This window comes from Arachis stenosperma, chromosome 5, assembly GCF_014773155.1.
Source record: "Arachis stenosperma cultivar V10309 chromosome 5, arast.V10309.gnm1.PFL2, whole genome shotgun sequence".
In the NCBI taxonomy this organism is placed as follows: Eukaryota; Viridiplantae; Streptophyta; class Magnoliopsida; order Fabales; family Fabaceae; genus Arachis; species Arachis stenosperma.
In genome coordinates this window covers 140,565,190-140,586,720 of record NC_080381.1, presented here as the reverse complement: position 1 = coordinate 140,586,720, position 21,531 = coordinate 140,565,190, and the positions used below count along the sequence as shown (strand labels likewise).

The following is a 21,531-nucleotide window of genomic DNA, read 5'->3' as shown; positions in this document are numbered from 1 at the left end:
TTAGCTTATGATTTATGAACCGTGGGAAACTTGGGCACACTTTGAATTCTTTGAAGGACTCTTCCATTTCCTTTATTGGGATTATAATCATTATATGACTGAACGGGTCCATGTGTTATAAAAATATATCAATTAATATTCATATTAATTTAATATTTTATTTATATAAAAAATTTCTAATGTTTTATAAATATATGCTTACACAAAATAGATTTTATTTAAAAGGGAATTTTTGTCCTTTAAAAATTAACTACAAACTTGATTTACTTTTTCATAATTAATTTAAATTTTTATTTCAAATTAAATAAACTTAATGCTAAAAGATATTTTAGTCTTTTAAATTAATCCTAAAAAAATATTTTTATCTTTTTAATTCTTTTTTTTCATAATTTTGTAATAATTTAATATCAATTAAAATATAAAATAAATTAAAATAATAAAATAAAAATTTTTAACCCAAACAGAATTTTAATGCTTTTTTCTCTCTGTTCTTAATTGCGGGGTACTTCTCTCTCTCTTTAATTACGAAGTACTAAAACTTTATCTATGAACTTTTTTTTAAGTTAGAGAATACTAAAACTCCATGACTTTGGAGTACCAAATTATGTGCCCCTACCCCCTAAATTCCACGCCAGAGTTGTTTCAAGCAATCCTCTAAATTTTAGATTTCACTTTAGAGAGTAAAGTATGATCTCTCATCATAAACACCTATGATGCCATAACTTTATATGAGGACATTTAAGCTTAGTGGATGTATAAACATATACTGATATACACACATAAATGAACTTTCTTAGTTCAGTGAAAATTAGTCGAATGCAATAAAGATGTTAGTTCTGTCTAATGAACTAAATTTGTTAAAAAAAGGCACACCATTGCGCAACATATTTAGTTTAAAACATCTAAGAAAATTAAACCAAGTTAATTATCACAGAAGAATTAATGACAATTAAGGAATCTATTCCCACTTCTCTATAAGCTTCTCGCAGTTCAGAGATTTTGTGAATTTCAGGTTCCTGCAGAATAGTATCATGTTGCTCTCCAAGCTTCGATATCCTGCTTGCCAAAATCCCTTGTGGCTCCAAAAGGAAAAGGACAATCTTCTCAATCTGATTTGTAACATTTAAAGAGTGATTGAAACCAATGTAAACACACAACTAGAATCATCACATTCACAACTAGAATCTAAGTTGACCATTGGCAGTAATGAAAATTGAAAACAACAGAAACCTGATTATCTAGCATTCTGGAGAAATCCCTGAGCACATGGCGTCAATCTTTGTTCCGAGTTGAATTTGCTCACCAGAGTGCCTTACTCGTTTCTTCATGAGTTTGTAGTTTATATAATATCTGCAACAAGATTATCAAACTTACGAACCCAAAATATCATTATAGAGCAGAACAGATATCCAAGTTGAAAAATCTCAACCCTCAACATATAGGCAGAGACATACATATCCCTGCCATTCTTGAAGTTCTCTGTCTTTCAACTTCTTTCCAAAGGCAACCATCTTTCTCTGCAATAGAAGACATTGTATTCAATGAGAGTGAAACTTACAAATTTTATAGGAGTCTGGCTTGGTTCATCCAATACTATAAATTGCAACAAGACTAACCACAACGAACGCATCATATATTTAACTTTGAGATAAAAGTCATAAAACCGTAAATATCAATAATTCAATAGAATCTAATTAATCAGAATCGATTTTGGACAACCTAATTCAATTATAAAGCTCTCAAAGGGCTTGTGCGTGTGTGTGTTTTGAAAAAAAAAAAGTTCTTCCAAGAGAAACAACTCAACTTAAGTAAACAAGTATTAACTATCAATCACTTGCAAAAGCCAAAGTTCATAGAACATGTTTGAATTCAACTCGAATAATAAAAAAAATAGTCTCTACTAACTAGTTAGATCATCCTAACTGCAATAATCTATATATGATTGTTTAATACCTTACTTGAAGTCGAGGAGTGCAAGCTTCTCACTGTCTTTGCACCAAATTTCAGCAGAAACATAGTTCACAAGATGCAAGTACTGGGACATCCCACAACATAAATGTGGCTTGAACGGGAATCTTGAAACAAAGTGGATCCTCGTGATTGTGGTCATCAATGAACCAACAATGGAAAATTGCAACTGTTAATACTGTAGTACAGATACCGCTATATATAGTGGTTGGTTTATTATTGATAACAACCCAAGCACCTTATTTTTCCATTTTTTTGTGTTTATAAATACAATTCTAATTAACATACAGCTGTTTAACAGATCTTCTGCAAATTAAAATTAAAAAAAATTTGCAAGAAGTTATTGGGTTAGTTCAAAATCTAATGTCTAGGAGCAAAACATATTCCTTTATGCGATCAACAGTTTACCATGCATCTAAGTCTACTAGTCTTTATCACTAAGAATGAATTTTTATTGTTTTTTATCTATACATAAACGAGTAAACTAAAGATTGAAAACAATTTGCAAATTAAAATGCTTTGAATGTAAATAGACTTTACACAGAAATATAACACTGCTTTGAATTTAACTAAAAAAAATGATAACAAATTCAGAAATATAAACTAAACTTAAATGTGTTAGGAAAATAAATTGTATTAAAGTAAAGTGCAAAATTTAAAAAAAGAAGTACATTTTATCCATAAAATTTAGCTAAAATATTTTCTCCTCAAATTCGTAAAAAAGATTCTCGGACATATTGTGTATAGCTTTGCAATGCTCGGTGGTACTAATCTATTATAATGGATAATCACATAATTAAAATAAAATTCAATTTTAAAAAAATAATAAAAAAATAAAAAAATCTATCCTCACTCCATGAACCCAAACATTTCTAAAAAACCTATCCAAGTCATATCATTCTTTGTATAACTTCGAAACTACTAATCAGAGTTTGGTTGTTCGAATATAGTACACTTCTTCTTTAATAACCGATCTTGTGTCTTCCTTGAATGATTATACTCCAATTTTCCAACACGCATATCCATTGAAGTCAAAATATACGGATGGTGTGTTATTGAATTTCTAAAATTATTAAATAGTAAAAATATTCATTACATGCACTATAAACGAGGAAAAACGTTATGATAAAAACAGATTAAACGAAAATTTACCGTGTGTTGCATGTCTCAAAAAACTTATGAACAATCTTAAGATCATGAATAAGAAAGTTTAGATTCAAGCAACTCGCTGAATCCAAACTTTCTTGTTCATGATCTTAGATTATGTATCAGTTTTTTTGAGGCACTACAACACTGTAATTTTCGTTTGATCTGTTTTATTATAACGTTTTTACTCTTTTATAGTGCATGTAATAATATTTTTACTCTTTTATAATTTTAGGAATTCAATAACACACCATCCCTATATTTTGAATTCAATAAGTAATTTTTTTGTTAAGGTCCAACTGGATTTTAAAAAATTGGAGTATAACCATTAGAGGAAAGCATTTATATCCGTTAGACACAGGACCTTGTCAAAGAGAGAGGGCGTCCTACAAACTCTGACTAGTGTTTTTAGTTTCAAAGTTATGCAAAGCCTAATATAGTTTTAGCTAGGTTTATTAGAAACGTTTGGGTGCATGGAGAAAAAAGACCTTTGCGAAGCTATATACAATATGTTCGAGAATCTTTTCTATGAATTTGTAGTGTATGAGGTGACATTTCTTTTTCACTATTTATTTATTTTATTTTTTTTAAATTCTACACTTTACTTTAATACAACTTATTTTTCCAGCACATTTAAGCTCAGTCTAGTTACATTCCTGAATTTGTTATCAATTTTTTAGTTAAATTCAAGCGTTATGTTTCTGTCAAATTTGTTTACATTCAAAACATTTTAATTTGCAAGTCATTTCCAATCTTACTTGTTTATATGTAGATAAAAAACAATAAATTTTTTGTGATAAAGAATGGTAGACTTTGATGCATTGTAAACTTTACCTTTGTTTTGAAAGTTGAAAATCTCATGACATCGTCAAAAATTTGTACTATGACCTTAATAATTAGTATTGTGACCTTCTTAATCTGCCCAAGCCACTTGATCACTTCGGTTTGTTCCTCCAAGACTAAAGGTGAAATTTCTCCATCAATCATGGTTACACTAAAACAAAATAAGAAGACTCAATCATACAAAAATATTCAACAATAACTTTTAATAATCAATTAATCAAAATAAGAACATTAAACCTAGAATCATACAATCGTGAGACAAAACAAAATTTAATTCAATTATAAATTTTTAAACCTATTGAATATAAAAGAGTCAAAGCATATAATTATATTTTAGTTTGAATTCTAATCAATTAATCAACAACTAATTCTAACCTCTTAATCCAAAATAAACTAAAAACACATCAGCAAAAAAATTAAATTGAATCCAATTTCAAACTCAGAATCCAAATTAAATTGAATTCAGAATCACATCAGCATTCATCAAATTAAATAAATAATCCAATTCCAAACTCAAAACACAAATTCAGCTCAGAATCTTAAAAATTAATTGGAAACAAAGATGAACCCAAAATTAATTTAAGAGCAACTGAAGATCCCACGGCGACCACATAGGAATGAACCTACAGCGACGATACAGGCAAGATTGCGAGAACCAGACCGGTCAATAAACCAATAAAGTCACTAGTTCAATGGTTCACTAGTTCGACCGAGGTTCAACTGGTTTAATTAAATATTAAATAAAATTATTAAAAAACTTTTATATAATTTTAAATATATAAATTCAATAATTTCTAACTTAATAAAATTCAAAATTTTACGATTTTACATAATAAATTATCCATAATTTAATATTAGAAATTCAAAAACAATTTCAAACAACAAAATTCATACAACAACAAAAATTATGAACAAAATTAACTTAGCATTGACAGCATTGTCTTGTGGCTTTTGTGATTGTTCCATCTTTAACATACAACAAAAAAACATTATGAACAAAATTAACTCAACAAACAAATTTGATAGAATCATTCAGCAACTCACAACTCAGACATTCAATAAACCAATAAAAAAAAACGTGTTAGCTGTATGAAATCCTCTCAACCTTTTTTTTCTCTTTGCTCAATTGGTTGCGTCCACTGTAGTTAATCCAAATCTGATTAAGTTCATACACTAATGGAAATGTAGAGACACTACAGAAAGTTTTGGCTTGGGCCTCACAAACAGGAAAATTACCAGGACCTGCATGATTAATACACAATAATATGAGCAATTTATTAAATGGAGAAAGAGCACTTATTAAACATTATGGGCTTCCTTTTTAGATTCAGAAACAGAATTGAAAGGCACAAATTCAGCTTGAGAAAAATTTGACATCAATATAACAATAATGCAATAGAAGTTGAGGCTGACATAATGTCATATGACACAACTATTTTACAAAGGTAGTTACATGCTCACCAACTTGCCATTGGCATAGGGGCCGCCAATGCACATTTTAATGGTTGCAGAAAATAACTAGTAAGAGAACTATAATGTGCTAATGAATCCAAATTAATTAGGCCTGCAAAGAACATCTAATTATATCAGCCAAACTATACATAGTAAGCACATGGCAGCAAACAATTTCATATTAGAAAGAGTTAGTATAGGATCTACAATGAATTTAATACGATATTTTTTAACTAATTGCACGTTTTAATCAACAAAAAGTAATTCTAAAGCAATACTTTGAGCTTTTTGTTCGGCATGCACCATAGAAAACAGCAAGTCAACAAAAATATGATCACAAAATTGTAAAGTTTATTAAAAGTATACTATTCTCTTAATGAAACTTTTATTTTTGTGTCACATGATTCCAAGGGATTATCAAAGCTGTTGTACCTACCTTTGAATAGAAGTTAATTAATTAACTTCAACTCAAATCACTCTTCTTGAAGGTAAGTTGACAATAGTCAACCCTCAACTGAGAACACTAGAACACTCCCAATCAATTTTCCTTCAAAGATAAGAGAAACCCCCTTTTCGTATTTCCAGCGCAACCAAAAGAGCATAAATCAAACAACAAACAAAAAACAAAAACCCAGAAGCTATTCCGTCAATTGAAGAATGAAAAAAAGAAGAAACCTTTGAGGTAGAATCAGTGACGTTCAAGTATACTCGACACCCCAGAAGACCGAATTCTAAGAAACTGGCACCAGATCCATCCAAATCAGAGAAAGGTTAGAACTTTGACAAGCCAAGAAAACCAACAAAAGGGAATCAGCGCCCAAATGACGGAACAAAATACACGAAGAAGGCACAAGTTGAAGTCAAAGCATGAGAATCGAGTGAGGGAAAAGAGAGGAGACGACGGCCAAAGAGCTTCCAAACGACTGCGAGGGAGCTTCCTACGACGGCGACACAACTTCGTAGGACGGTGACGGAGCTTCCTACGGTGGCTGTGGGGGGCTGCGGGGCTGTGGGGGCCACGAGGGCTGCGTGGCTGCGGGCTGGGGGCTAGGGTTCAAACTTTCACTTTTTAGAGAAGAGAGGAGAAAAGTGAGAGGGAGGACTGGGCTACATTGGGTAGGCAAGGCATTGCATTTCATTTAGGGTTTTATTTTTTAAGAGCAATGCTAATGTCCAGCAATTTTTTGTGATTGGTAGTTATCAAATAATCATTAATAATGATTTAATGGTGTAAGATTGGTGTGAGATTTCATCTAATGACTCACATTTTTCTGCTGGTTATATGTTGGTCAAAATTTAATAAAATTGCTAGCTCTTATACTTTTTATATTTTTTAATTTATAAAGGTCTAGAACGGGCGCCGTTTACCTCCTCCTCCTTTTATCAAGCTGAATTCGGATGGCTCAGTTAATAAAGATGGCAGAGCAGCTTGTGATGGTATCCTTAGAGATAGCAATGGTCAGTTTTTAGCTTGCTATAGTGCGAATTTGGGTGCATGCACTGTGACTGCAGCTGAGCTTTAGGGCATACTCTTCGGCCTTGAACTAATCATTAACTTGGGACATTCCTATGTTGAAATTGAGGTTGATTCAGCGATAGCAGTGCAGCTATGTTCTCAGGATTTGGGTAACCTACATTCGGTAGGAACTCTTGTATCAGCAATAAAGATCAGGTGCAACAGACTCAGCAGCTGACTCTTCACCATGAATTCAGGGAAGCAAACTCTTGTACCGATAAATTGGCATCTTTTGGTCATAGTTTAAGCTATGGTTGTCATTTCTTTTTTTCATTGCCACATTGTATTTCTTGTATTTTTTTTACTGATGCTGTAGGAACGGTTCACTCTAAAATAATTTCTGGTTAGTTTTCTCTTTTTGGGCGTTTAGCCCCGTTGTTAATAAAAAAAAAGAACGGGTGCCATTTTGGGGAGTTCACCAATCCAAAAACCGGCAGTTTTGTCAGTTCAACGGTTAACTGTCAGTTCAATTGGTTTTTGAACCGATTTTTTGCCAAGTGATCTTTGAGATTAACCAAACCGAATTGATGACCAATTTTTTATTAACCTGATTGAACCAGTCTTTGAAGTGAAAGGGATGGTAACTCAAAAAAATTACAAAAATATGAAGAGAGTGAAAAAAATCTATTACACATATTCGATAGAAGTGAACGGCACTTTAATTTATAAAAGGTATTTATTCTTTTATTTTCTTATTTTTTGCTTGATATTTTGTTTATATTATTTTTATATGTAAACATGACTTTTAACAATGTTTCATTTGACCATAATAGAAAGCGATCAGTTGAAGTATGATGTACACTGTACTCACTCAGAGAAATGGAACATATACATTGCATATCGTCAAAAACAAAAGAAATAGAAGGTTAGGAGATACGGTAATCTCCATCCTTACATGCAAATAACATTAGGCTTCAACTATAGAAAATTGGATTCGAAGGTAGTAACTGAACACGTATTTTCTATAGTAAAAACAGATTCTACTATCAATATAAGAATTCTTTAAAGAGTAAAGAATAATTGCAAAGATATATAATAATTGAAAAACATTGTGTAACGAGCATTTTAGGTGGTTATTTACTATGCAAATGTACTTATCAACTAAGATTGATTATATTACATTTAACGCATTACTTATAGTTCATTATATTATATAAAGAAGTACATCATGTGGCTGATAAGTTGGCAAACTTTCTTGAATCCAATCAAGATACTATTTGCTTTGAACATCCTCCTTCTGAGATTTATTTAAATTTGCTAGCTGATAGTAGTAGAATTTTTTTTTTTTTGTCATTGTAGTGGAGTTTCTTTTTTCAAATTGAGTAAGTTTGTTTTGTTCTTTGGTTTAAAAGGTGTCAAGTATATATATAGCTTTCTATAAATTAGAAACACATTTTATCCTTTATTCCTTTTAAAAATCATAGAATAAGTATCTGTGTTACCAAAAAATACTAAATTACAATAATTTTAAAGAGATTTGTTCCCTCGTGAAACAATTTTATAAAATTATTTAATTATATACTATTAAATGGAAATTTTGAAAAATAATGAATATAATTGAGTCATAAATTTTTAAATCTTTTTGAACCGTAATGCTGAGATATCTTGAAATACATAATAAAACTTTTTTGTATATAGGCATATAGATAGTGTAGTTAGTTGAGGTGTTAGTTAAGCTGGTAATAAGTATCCTTATGTGAAAGTTTGTTAGTACACATTTTAAGATGGAAGGCTATTCCATCATCACAATATTAGGGCAAATCATTTAATCAAGTCATGGTGACAAAAATTTTACACAAATTCGCCAAACTAAAATCTAGTTCATGAATCAACCAATGTAAGTTTATATGTAGTTCGAACAAGTTAAATTCGAATTATATTTACATATAATTCAAATCACCTTGAATCGAATTATACATTCACGCATACACACTAATTCGAATAAACCTTATTCGAATTACACCCACGCACGCATTTTTAAATAATTCCAATTTGACTTATTCGAATTATTCATGGTATAATTCGAATTATGCTGTTAAAAATTAATAATTTATTAAAAAAATTTATTAAAAAATTAATAATTTAAAATTTTAAAAATATATATTTTATTTCATACATTAAAAAAAGCTAACAAATATTTAATTACGAGACTTTTTAAAAATATTGATGAGCTATCAATTCAAATCCCATACAATACTCTTTTGTCTATTTTTAATAGCTCATGAATATTTTTTAAATTTTTTAATAAATTTATTTAAATTATACTACAAAAAATATTTTATTCTATGCAAAACACCATAATAAGCCAACATCACTTCAAATTTACCTATATCAGCCAAAATGAAAATCGATACAGCAATGAGCCAAATCGTATTTAAATGTAATTCGAACCAGGCTAGTTCGAACTGCATTTTCATATAAATCGAACCAGGGCAGTTCGAATTACCAAGAAAAAATTGAAAGTAAATCGAACCAGATTGGTTCGAACTAGCATTGCATGTAATTCGAACCAAGCAAGTTCGAATTATAGGTAATTTAGGTCTTCAAGTAATTCGAACCACCCTGGTTCGAATTATTAGTGATTGGGCTATATAAGGAGTTCGAATCAGCCTCATTCGAACCATTCTCACCTTCCCATACCCCACCAAATCTCAGAGAAAACGACCCAGATTCTCTCCGACAAAGACCTGAACGGAATACTCTGCTGATAGGGAACGATCCGGCACGGTTATATCGCTTGGACGGAGTCGCCCATATAGCTGGGGTCATCAACGAGGAGGTTAGTACGGAAATAACTTTGTTCTACCGGTACATGTGACTTAGTGGTTTTGCATGTGGGTTAGATGGTGGTTTAGTTGGTGGTTTATGTTAGTGGTTTATCTTAGTGGTTTATGTATATGGTTTATATAAGTGGTTTAGAGTAACGGTTTATATTAGTGGTTTATGTTAGTGGTTTATGTTAGCGGTTTAGTTGTGGTTGTTTACTCCACAATCTTAAAATCTTCTAAAAAAACATGTTGACTCCTTTGGCAATAATGACAAAAATATGTGATTCAACAATTCTTTTAAATTAGGATTTATACTTAATAAAGAAAAGAACTAATCACCCAATAAAAAAAAGGAAATATAGAAAGCTTTGATATTTTTAGCTTTTGTAGAAAATTGAGGTTAACTACAATGATCTTGTGTATATCCTAACATATGAAAATATGAAAACCACTATGATACGCAATTAGGATTATGTTGGGAGGAAGATTTGAGAGATAGGATAGAATAAGAATTTTTCTAATTAAAAGCAAGTAGAGAGAAGAGAGAGTAGAGAGAATCCCAATTATGGACAAAGGGGAAAGGAATCCATTATTAAAATTATCCATTACCATTTAGGCATTTGCATTCTTCCTAATATCTATTTACAGTAGTTCAATTACCAGTAAAGCTCCAAACATAGAAATGTCTAACTGAGAGATCTGATAAAATAAAGCATACATGAACAAGGTGAAGTTAGTCATTCTTGTTCAAATGATGTTGTTGGGTTGCTTGGATTGGTCCCACCAGCTAGCTTGGGGACTTTCCTTGGAGAGATGCAATCTGTAACATAATTTTGTTGTGAGGTCTTAAGAATAACAAGTCTTTTAAAAAATAAAGAAAATTTATTCACCAAATCTCTAACAAAAGCAACATTATACCCTGGGAGTATGGATGTTTGCCAGGCATTCCCTTGCTGAGCGAGAAAATAAAAGAGGTGCAGGGCACTTCAAGACTGCGGTCCTCTAAGTTATCAGGCACCATATCGAAGACTCGATTGACGAGTACACGCACAGATAAGAACCTTTGCTGCTCCTCCTCTTACACAAATTTTTTATTATTGTTCATTTACCAAATGGTTCTCAAGTTACTGTTTTTATAAAGGCATCGTTCAACTTTCACCATTCTTGGTTCTTCATGATGTTCTTTATTTACCTCATTTCAACTTTAATATCTCTGTTTCAAAAATTACTTCAGCACTCATATGTGAACTCACTTTTTCATCTTTTCTTGCACTTTACAGAGCAACAATTTGGGGACAATTGATTTGGCCATAATGAGAGAGGGATTATATGTCTTTGAATCCAATTTCAGTAAAAATTCATCCACTACACCCCTCTATAAATTCTATTCAATCTCCACCCATTACACCTTCCAATATATGGCATTTTCGTTTATGACACCTTTCTGAACAAAGACTTAATTATTTACATAAACAATTTCCTTTTATCTCTATGCATCATGATGAGGCTTGTGACATTTGTCATCTTTCTAAGCAAAAGAAACTTTCATTTTCTCAAAGTTTTAACAAAGCCAATGCAAGTTTTGATTTATTACATTTTGATATTTGGGGTCCGTTTCGACAAAATTCTATCTATCATAAATATTTTTTACTATTGTTGATGATTTTAGCCGCTTTACATGGGTTACTTTATTAAAATCAAAAGGAGAAGTGCAAAATCAAATAAAAATTTTATTACTTTAATTGAAACAATTCAACTCCAAAGTCAAAACCATTCGTTCCGATAATGGACCAGAATTTATTTTACCTAATTTTTATGCTTCAAAGGGTATTATTCATCAATGTAGTTGTGTTGAAACTCCTCAACAAAATGGAAAGGTAGAACGCAAATCTCAACATATTTAAATATAGCTCGTGCTCTTATATTTCAATCTAATTTACATCATCTTTTTGGTCTTATGCTGTTAGACATGCTGTTTATTTACTTAACAGAGTTCTATCATCCGCAATTAATTTAAAACACCATTTGAGATTTTTCAATCATCCACCAAATTATCATGACCTTAAAGTTTTTGGATGCTTATGTTTGTTTCTACCCTAATGGCAAATAGATCAAAATTTGATCCAAGAGCCAAAAAGGCTGTATTTATTGGCTTTCAAAGTGGTTTTAAAGGATATTGTTTATGTTTTAGAAGATAAAAGAATTGAGATTTATAGAAACGTGATTTTTCATGAAATGATCTTGCCCTTAGTCACAAAAAATGTCCAATTTCATACACTCAGCCCAACATTACCAACATACCTTCTCAAAAACAAGATTCAGTTAGTCTTCCAGTTGAATCCTCACCTATACCCATGACCCAACTCCACCTAGTTCTTTATTTTCTCTAACAACCTCTCCTTCTTTCTCACCATCGTTACCTAACCAAGTTGAACCCATGACCATCGAATCACTTTCAACACAGACACCCATCTCTCCTTCCGCACTAGACACCAGTCCACCATCACTTCTCATCCCCCGTCACCTTCTTTACCACCTGAGCAACCCCATCCTCGTCATTCGGACCGGCCTCACAGACCTCCATCATATCTCTCTGATTACTTGTGTAATTCCTCTCTCATCTCTACAAATCAATCTCCCTCAAAGTGCAAGTATCCTTTATCTTCAGTCATGTCTTTTTCTTCTCTTTCATCTTCACATAAAAGTTTCTTTTCTCTACATTCTGACGTTGAGCCAAGTCTTTTAAGGACGTCAATCAACACTCTAATTGACGTAGTGCTATGAAAGATGAGTTGGATGCTCTTGAGCTGAACAAAACTTGGCGTCTAGTTGATTGCCCTGCAGGGGTTAAGCCGGTTGGTTGTAAATGGGTCTATCGCATCAAACGCAAGCCTGATGGTTCAATTGATCGATATAAAGCACGCATTATGGCTAAAGAGTTCACTCAAACTGAAGGTGTTGATTTCTTAGAAACTTTCTCCCCTGTTGTCAAGCCTGCCACCATCAGATTAGTTTTGGCATTGGCCTCTATGAAGCGTTGGCCCATACATCAGTTGGATGTAATAATGCCTTCTTACATGGGGATCTTTCTGAGGATGTTTATATGACTCTGCCACCCGGATTTACATCTCCTCAATCGAATCAATGCTGTAAGCTACTAAGTCACTATATGGTTTACGACAATCTAGTCGTATGTGGTATGACAAACTTTCTCATCTTTTGCTATCTCATGGATATCAGCAGACCTCATCTGATTATAGATATTTGTTAAATTCATTGGTGATCAAATTTCTATCATTTTGTCTATGTTGACGACATTGTTCTCATGGTAATTCCATTTCTGAACTTGCTACCATTAAGTCTATTTGCACCAACACTTCCGAATAAAGACTTGGGCCCATTAAATATTTTTGGGTATTGAGGTTGCTCAATCAGAGAAGGAAATTTGCTTATCTCAGAGAAAATATTGTCTTGATCTTTTGGAAATTTGGTTATTAGGTGCTAAACCTGCCTCTGTTCCAATGGATAGTACCACAAGACTATATCAAGACAAAGTCCCCTGCTATCCGACCCTTTGTATATCGCCGTTTAGTTGGCCGTCTTATCTATCTCACCACTACTCGACCGACACATGTATGCCACTCAACAATTAAGTCAATTCATGGCATCTCCTACTGAATCTCTCTTCAAGCTGCCAAGCAGTGTTACGATATCTGAAAACTAGTCGGCAAAGGACTTTTCTTTCCAAGGGAATCAGAAATTCAGCTTCTCGACTTCAGTGACTCTGATTGGGCCGGATGTCCTGACACTCGGTGATCCTTAACAGGTTATTGTTTCTTCTTAGACATTCTTTAGTCTCTTGGAAGATCAAGAAACAAACCATCATTGCCGTTCATCCGGAAGCAGAAACCGTGCAATTGCAAACACAACTTGTGAACTTCAATGGATACTAATGTTACAATTTTTACGCATCTCTCCTATCCCCCACCAGTTTTATATTGTGATAATCATAGTGCTCTTCATATTGCTGCTAACCGGTTTTCATGAACGGACCAAACATTTAGAGGTTGATTGCCACTTGGTTCGACAAAAAGCTCAAGCTGGAGTGATGAAACTTCTCCCAATTCCCTCTCAATTATAATTTAGTCTTTATTTTATCTTATAGTTTATCTTTATCTTTATCTCTATCTTATTTATCTTATCTTTATTTACTTTATTTTTCATAGGCCAATGCTCTATATACTTAGTTTTACCTTCATAGTGTACCATTCAATCAATCAACAATCAAAATTTCTTCATCTTTCTTTTTTTTTTTCATTATTATTCTTTCACAATTTTATTATCCTTGCGTACTCTTTCCATTTTATTAAAAGAGGGGTTTGAATTTGATGTAGATTAATTCTACTTCCCAAAAATCCATTGCATCTTCCAAACCACTCATGACAGTAGAATCCCCTAATTCAACTAGTTCTAGATTTGTTTTGTGAACAATCCAAACTATAAATTTAGAACCCCTCCCCTAAACCCTTGATGCATGATTTCTACATATCCTTTGGAATTGGAGGATATATAATCTGCCCTTAAAGCTAATGTGATCTTAGCTTATGATTTATGAACCGTGGGAACTTGGGCACACTTTGAATTCTTTGAAGGACTCTTCCATTTCCTTTATTGGGATTATAATCATTATATGACTGAACGGGTCCATGTGTTATAAAAATATATCAATTAATATTCATATTAATTTAATATTTTATTTATATAAAAATTTCTAATGTTTTATAAATATGCTTACAAAATAGATTTTATTTAAAAGGGAATTTTTGTCCTTTAAAAATTAACTACAAACTTGATTTACTTTTTCATAATTAATTTAAATTTTATTTCAAATTAAATAACTTAATGCTAAAAGATATTTTAGTCTTTTAAATTAATCCTAAAAAAATTTTTATCTTTTTAATTCTTTTTTTCATAATTTTGTAATAATTTAATATCAATTAAAATATAAAATAAATTAAAATAATAAAATAAAAATTTTTAACCCAAACAGAATTTTAATGCTTTTTCCTCTGTTCTTAATTGCGGGGTACTTCTCTCTCTTTTTACGAAGTACTAAAACTTTATGAACTTTTTTTTAAGTTAGAGAATACTAAAACTCCATGACTTTGGAGTACCAAATTATGTGCCCCTACCCCCTAAATTCCACGCCAGAGTTGTTTCAAGCAATCCTCTAAATTTTAGATTTCACTTTAGAGTAAAGTATGATCTCTCATCATAAACACCTATGATGCCATAACTTTATATGAGGACATTTAAGCTTAGTGGATGTATAAACATATATACTGATATACACACATAAATGAACTTTCTTAGTTCAGTGAAAATTAGTCGAATGCAATAAAGATGTTTTTCTGTCTAATGAACTAAATTTGTTAAAAGGCACACCATTGCGCAACATATTTAGTTTTAAAACATCTAAGAAAATTAAACCAAGTTAATTATCACAGAAGAATTAATGACAATTAAGGAATCTATTCCCACTTCTCTATAAGCTTCTCGCAGTTCAGAGATTTTGTGAATTTCAGGTTCCTGCAGAATAGTATCATGTTGCTCTCCAAGCTTCGATATCCTGCTTGCCAAAATCCCTTGTGGCTCCAAAAGGAAAAGGACAATCTTCTCAATCTGATTTGTAACATTTAAAGAGTGATTGAAACCAATGTAAACACACAGAATCATCACATTCACAACTAGAATAAGTTGACCATTGGCAGTAATGAAAATTGAAAACAACAGAAACCTGATTATCTAGCATTCTGGAGAAATCCTGAGCACATGGCGTCAATCTTTGTTCCGAGTTGAATTTGCTCACCAGAGTGCCTTACTTTCTTCATGAGTTTAGTTTATATAATATCTGCAAAAGATTATCAAACTTACGAACCCAAAATATCATTATAGAGCAGAACAGATATCCAAGTTGAAAAATCTCAACCCTCAACATATAGGCAGAGACATACATATCCCTGCCATTCTTGAAGTTCTCTGTCTTTCAACTTCTTTCCAAAGGCAACCATCTTTCTCTGCAATAGAAGACATTGTATTCAATGAGAGTGAAACTTACAAATTTTATAGGAGTCTGGCTTGGTTCATCCAATACTATAAATTGCAACAAGACTAACCACAACGAACGCATCATATATTTAACTTTGAGATAAAAGTCATAAAACCGTAAATATCAATAATTCAATAGAATCTAATTAATCAGAATCGATTTTGGACAACCTAATTCAATTATAAAGCTCTCAAAGGGCTTGTGCGTGTGTGTGTTTTGAAAAAAAAAAAAGTTCTTCCAAGAGAAACAACTCAACTTAAGTAAACAAGTATTAACTATCAATCACTTGCAAAAGCCAAAGTTCATAGAACATGTTTGAATTCAACTCGAATAATAAAAAAAATAGTCTCTACTAACTAGTTAGATCATCCTAACTGCAATAATCTATATATGATTGTTTAATACCTTACTTGAAGTCGAGGAGTGCAAGCTTCTCACTGTCTTTGCACCAAATTTCAGCAGAAACATAGTTCACAAGATGCAAGTACTGGGACATCCCACATAAATGTGGCTTGAACGGGAATCTTGAAACAAAGTGGATCCTCGTGATTGTGGTCATCAATGAACCAACAATGGAAAATTGCAACTGTTAATACTGTAGTACAGATACCGCTATATATAGTGGTTGGTTTATTATTGATAACAACCCAAGCACCTTTTTTTCCATTTTTTGTGTTTATAAATACAATTCTAATTAACATACAGCTGTTTAACAGATCTTCTGCAAATTAAAATTAAAAAAAATTTGCAAGAAGTTATTGGGTTAGTTCAAAATCTAATGTCTAGGAGCAAAACATATTCCTTTATGCGATCAACAGTTTACCATGCATCTAAGTCTACTAGTCTTTATCACTAAGAATGAATTTTTATTGTTTTTTATCTATACATAGTAAACTAAAGATTGAAAACAATTTGCAAATTAAAATGCTTTGAATGTAAATAGACTTTACACAGAAATATAACACTGCTTTTGAATTTAACTAAAAAAAATGATAACAAATTCAGAAATATAAACTAAACTTAAATGTGTTAGGAAATAAATTGTATTAAAGTGCAAAATTTAAAAAAAGAAGTACATTTTATCCATAAAATTTAGCTAAAATATTTTTCTCCTCAAATTCGTAAAAAAGATTCTCGGACATATTGTGTATAGCTTTGCAATGCTCGGTGGTACTAATCTATTATAATGGATAATCACATAATTAAAATAAAATTCAATTTTAAAAATAATAAAAAAATAAAAAAATCTATCCTCACTCCATGAACCCAAACATTTCTAAAAACCTATCCAAGTCATATCATTCTTGTATAACTTCGAAACTACTAATCAGAGTTTGGTTGTTCGAATATAGTACACTTCTTCTTTAATAACCGATCTTGTGTCTTCCTTGAATGATTATACTCCAATTTTCCAACACGCATATCCATTGAAGTCAAAATATACGGATGGTGTTATTGAATTTCTAAAATTATTAAATAGTAAAAATATTCATTACATGCACTATAAACGAGGAAAACGTTATGATAAAAACAGATTAAACGAAAATTTACCGTGTGTTGCATGTCTCAAAAAACTTATGAACAATCTTAAGATCATGAATAAGAAAGTTTAGATTCAAGCAACTCGCTGAATCCAAACTTTCTTGTTCATGATCTTAGATTATGTATCAGTTTTTTTGAGGCACTACAACACTGTAATTTTCGTTTGATCTGTTTTATTCGTTTTTACTCTTTTATAGTGCATGTAATAATATTTTTACTCTTTTATAATTTTAGGAATTCAATAACACACCATCCCTATATTTTGAATTCAATAAGTAATTTTTTTGTTAAGGTCCAACTGGATTTTAAAAATTGGAGTATAACCATTAGAGGAAAGCATTTATATCCGTTAGACACAGGACCTTGTCAAAGAGAGAGGGCGTCCTACAAACTCTGACTAGTGTTTTTAGTTTCAAAGTTATGCAAAGCCTAATATAGTTTTAGCTAGGTTTATTAGAAACGTTTGGGTGCATGGAGAAAAAAGACCTTTGCGAAGCTATATACAATATGTTCGAGAATCTTTTCTATGAATTTGTAGTGTATGAGGTGACATTTCTTTTTCACTATTTATTTATTTTATTTTTTTAAATTCTACACTTTACTTTAATACAACTTATTTTTCCAGCACATTTAAGCTCAGTCTAGTTACATTCCTGAATTTGTTATCAATTTTTTAGTTAAATTCAAGCGTTATGTTTCTGTCAAATTTGTTTACATTCAAAACATTTTAATTTGCAAGTCATTTCCAATCTTACTTGTTTATATGTAGATAAAAACAATAAATTTTTTGTGATAAAGAATGGTAGACTTTGATGCATTGTAAACTTTACCTTTGTTTTGAAAGTTGAAAATCTCATGACATCGTCAAAAATTTGTACTATGACCTTAATAATTAGTATTGTGACCTTCTTAATCTGCCCAAGCCACTTGATCACTTCGGTTTGTTCCTCCAAGACTAAAGGTGAAATTTCTCCATCAATCATGGTTACACTAAAACAAAATAAGAAGACTCAATCATACAAAATATTCAACAATAACTTTTAATAATCAATTAATCAAAATAAGAACATTAAACCTAGAATCATACAATCGTGAGACAAAACAAAATTTAATTCAATTATAAATTTTTAAACCTATTGAATATAAAAGAGTCAAAGCATATAATTATTTTTTAGTTTGAATTCTAATCAATTAATTAGCAACTAATTCTAACCTCTTAATCCAAAATAAACTAAAAACACATCAGCAAAAAAATTAAATTGAATCCAATTTCAAACTCAGAATCCAAATTAAATTGAATTCAGAATCACATCAGCATTCATCAAATTAAATAAATAATCCAATTCCAAACTCAAAACACAAAGCTCAGAATCTTAAAAATTAATTGGAAACAAAGATGAACCCAAATTAATTTAAGAGCAACTGAAGATCCCACGGCGACCACATAGGAATGAACCTACAGCGACGATACAGGCAAGATTGCGAGAACCAGACCGGTCAATAAACCAATAAAGTCACTAGTTCAATGGTTCACTAGTTCGACCGAGGTTCAACTGGTTTAATTAAATATTAAATAAAATTATTAAAAAACTTTTATATAATTTTAAATATATAAATTCAATAATTTCTAACTTAATAAAATTCAAAATTTTACGATTTTACATAATAAATTATCCATAATTTAATATTAGAAATTCAAAAACAATTTCAAACAACAAAATTCATACAACAACAAAAATTATGAACAAAATTAACTTAGCATTGACAGCATTGTCTTGTGGCTTTTTGTGATTGTTCCATCTTTAACATACAACAAAAAAACATTATGAACAAAATTAACTCAACAAACAAATTTGATAGAATCATCAGCAACTCACAACTCAGACATTCAATAAACCAATAAAAAAAAACGTGTTAGCTGTATGAAATCCTCTCAACCTTTTTTTTCTCTTTGCTCAATTGGTTGCGTCCACTGTAGTTAATCCAAATCTGATTAAGTTCATACACTAATGGAAATGTAGAGACACTACAGAAAGTTTTGGCTTGGGCCTCACAAACAGGAAAATTACCAGGACCTGCATGATTAATACACAATAATATGAGCAATTTATTAAATGGAGAAAGAGCACTTATTAAACATTATGGGCTTCCTTTTAGATTCAGAAACAGAATTGAAAGGCACAAATTCAGCTTGAGAAAAATTTGACATCAATATAACAATAATGCAATAGAAGTTGAGGCTGACATAATGTCATACACAACTATTTTACAAAGGTAGTTACATGCTCACCAACTTGCCATTGGCATAGGGGCCGCCAATGCACATTTTAATGGTTGCAGAAAATAACTAGTAAGAGAACTATAATGTGCTAATGAATCCAAATTAATTAGGCCTGCAAAGAACATCTAATTATATCAGCCAAACTATACATAGTAAGCACATGGCAGCAAACAATTTCATATTAGAAAGAGTTAGTATAGGATCTACAATGAATTTAATACGATATTTTTTAACTAATTGCACGTTTTAATCAACAAAAAGTAATTCTAAAGCAATACTTTGAGCTTTTTGTTCGGCATGCACCATAGAAAACAGCAAGTCAACAAAAATATGATCACAAAATTGTAAAGTTTATTAAAAGTATACTATTCTCTTAATGAAACTTTTATTTTTGTGTCACATGATTCCAAGGGATTATCAAAGCTGTTGTACCTACCTTTGAATAGAAGTTAATTAATTAACTTCAACTCAAATCACTCTTCTTGAAGGTAAGTTGACAATAGTCAACCCTCAACTGAGAACACTAGAACACTCCCAATCAATTTTCCTTCAAAGATAAGAGAAACCCCCTTTTCGTATTTCCAGCGCAACCAAAAGAGCATAAATCAAACAAACAAACAAAAAACAAAAACCCAGAAGCTATTCCGTCAATTGAAGAATGAAAAAAAAGAAACCTTTGAGGTAGAATCAGTGACGTTCAAGTATACTCGACACCCCAGAAGACCGAATTCTAAGAAACTGGCACCAGATCCATCCAAATCAGAGAAAGGTTAGAACTTTGACAAGCCAAGAAAACCAACAAAAGGGAATCAGCGCCCAAATGACGGAACAAATACACGAAGAAGGCACAAGTTGAAGTCAAAGCATGAGAATCGAGTGAGGGAAAAGAGAGGAGACGACGGCCAAAGAGCTTCCAAACGACTGCGAGGGAGCTTCCTACGACGGCGACACAACTTCGTAGGACGGTGACGGAGCTTCCTACGGTGGCTGTGGGGGGCTGCGGGGCTGTGGGGCCACGAGGGCTGCGTGGCTGCGGGCTGGGGGCTAGGGTTCAAACTTTCACTTTTTAGAGAAGAGGAGAAAAGTGAGAGGGAGGACTGGGCTACATTGGGTAGGCAAGGCATTGCATTTCATTTAGGGTTTTATTTTTTAAGAGCAATGCTAATGTCCAGCAATTTTTGTGATTGGTAGTTATCAAATAATCATTAATAATGATTTAATGGTGTAAGATTGGTGTGAGATTTCATCTAATGACTCACATTTTTCTGCTGGTTATATGTTGGTCAAAATTTAATAAAATTGCTAGCTCTTATACTTTTTATATTTTTTAATTTATAAAGGTCTAGAACGGGCGCCGTTTACCTCCTCCTCCTTTTATCAAGCTGAATTCGGATGGCTCAGTTAATAAAGATGGCAGAGCAGCTTGTGATGGTATCCTTAGAGATAGCAATGGTCAGTTTTTAGCTTGCTATAGTGCGAATTTGGGTGCATGCACTGTGACTGCAGCTGAGCTTTAGGGCATACTCTTCGGCCTTGAACTAATCATTAACTTGGGACATTCCTATGTTGAAATTGAGGTTGATTCAGCGATAGCAGTGCAGCTATGTTCTCAGGATTTGGGTAACCTACATTCGGTAGGAACTCTTGTATCAGCAATAAAGATCAGGTGCAACAGACTCAGCAGCTGACTCTTCACCATGAATTCAGGGAAGCAAACTCTTGTACCGATAAATTGGCATCTTTTGGTCATAGTTTAAGCTATGGTTGTCATTTCTTTTTTTCATTGCCACATTGTATTTCTTGTATTTTTTTACTGATGCTGTAGGAACGGTTCACTCTAAAATAATTTCTGGTTAGTTTTCTCTTTTTTGGGCGTTTAGCCCCGTTGTTAATAAAAAAAGAACGG

The 21,531-nt window shown here is 31.9% G+C and overlaps 1 protein-coding gene and 4 long non-coding RNA genes across 10 annotated transcripts; 1 reads left to right on the top strand and 4 right to left on the bottom strand.

Annotated features, from left to right (window-relative positions):
* Positions 1 to 772: 772 nt before the first annotated feature.
* On the bottom strand, positions 773 to 6,534 carry LOC130979370 (uncharacterized). Of its 4 annotated transcripts, XR_009086638.1 has the most exons (8): positions 6,085 to 6,534; positions 5,846 to 5,978; positions 5,419 to 5,521; positions 5,063 to 5,199; positions 1,954 to 4,108; positions 1,455 to 1,517; positions 1,231 to 1,350; positions 773 to 1,109 (listed from the first exon to the last, which is right to left on the bottom strand). It is a non-coding gene; the product is annotated as an uncharacterized LOC130979370 (long non-coding RNA). The 4 variants fall into 4 exon arrangements; XR_009086637.1 differs by lacking the exon at positions 5,846 to 5,978 and having other exon boundaries at positions 5,411 to 5,521; XR_009086636.1 differs by lacking the exon at positions 5,846 to 5,978.
* A 3,722-nt stretch (positions 6,535 to 10,256) lies between these two features.
* LOC130980218 (uncharacterized) lies at positions 10,257 to 10,767 on the bottom strand. The gene is made up of 2 exons (XR_009086920.1): positions 10,612 to 10,767; positions 10,257 to 10,513 (listed from the first exon to the last, which is right to left on the bottom strand). It is a non-coding gene; the product is annotated as an uncharacterized LOC130980218 (long non-coding RNA).
* Positions 10,768 to 12,473: 1,706 nt separating this feature from the next.
* Positions 12,474 to 12,800, top strand: LOC130981572 (uncharacterized mitochondrial protein AtMg00820-like). Its single transcript, XM_057905154.1, has one exon. The coding sequence runs from the start codon at positions 12,474 to 12,476 to the stop codon at positions 12,798 to 12,800; it is 327 nt and encodes a 108-aa protein (XP_057761137.1).
* Positions 12,801 to 15,589: 2,789 nt separating this feature from the next.
* Positions 15,590 to 16,452, bottom strand: LOC130980217 (uncharacterized). 2 transcript variants are annotated; one of them, XR_009086919.1, is made up of 3 exons: positions 16,208 to 16,452; positions 15,708 to 15,770; positions 15,590 to 15,604 (listed from the first exon to the last, which is right to left on the bottom strand). It is a non-coding gene; the product is annotated as an uncharacterized LOC130980217 (long non-coding RNA). The 2 variants fall into 2 exon arrangements; XR_009086918.1 differs by having other exon boundaries at positions 15,591 to 15,604; positions 15,683 to 15,770.
* Positions 16,453 to 17,661: 1,209 nt separating this feature from the next.
* On the bottom strand, positions 17,662 to 20,631 carry LOC130980216 (uncharacterized). 2 transcript variants are annotated; one of them, XR_009086917.1, is made up of 4 exons: positions 20,300 to 20,631; positions 19,635 to 19,737; positions 19,283 to 19,419; positions 17,662 to 18,334 (listed from the first exon to the last, which is right to left on the bottom strand). It is a non-coding gene; the product is annotated as an uncharacterized LOC130980216 (long non-coding RNA). The 2 variants fall into 2 exon arrangements; XR_009086916.1 differs by lacking the exon at positions 19,635 to 19,737.
* Positions 20,632 to 21,531: the final 900 nt, after the last annotated feature.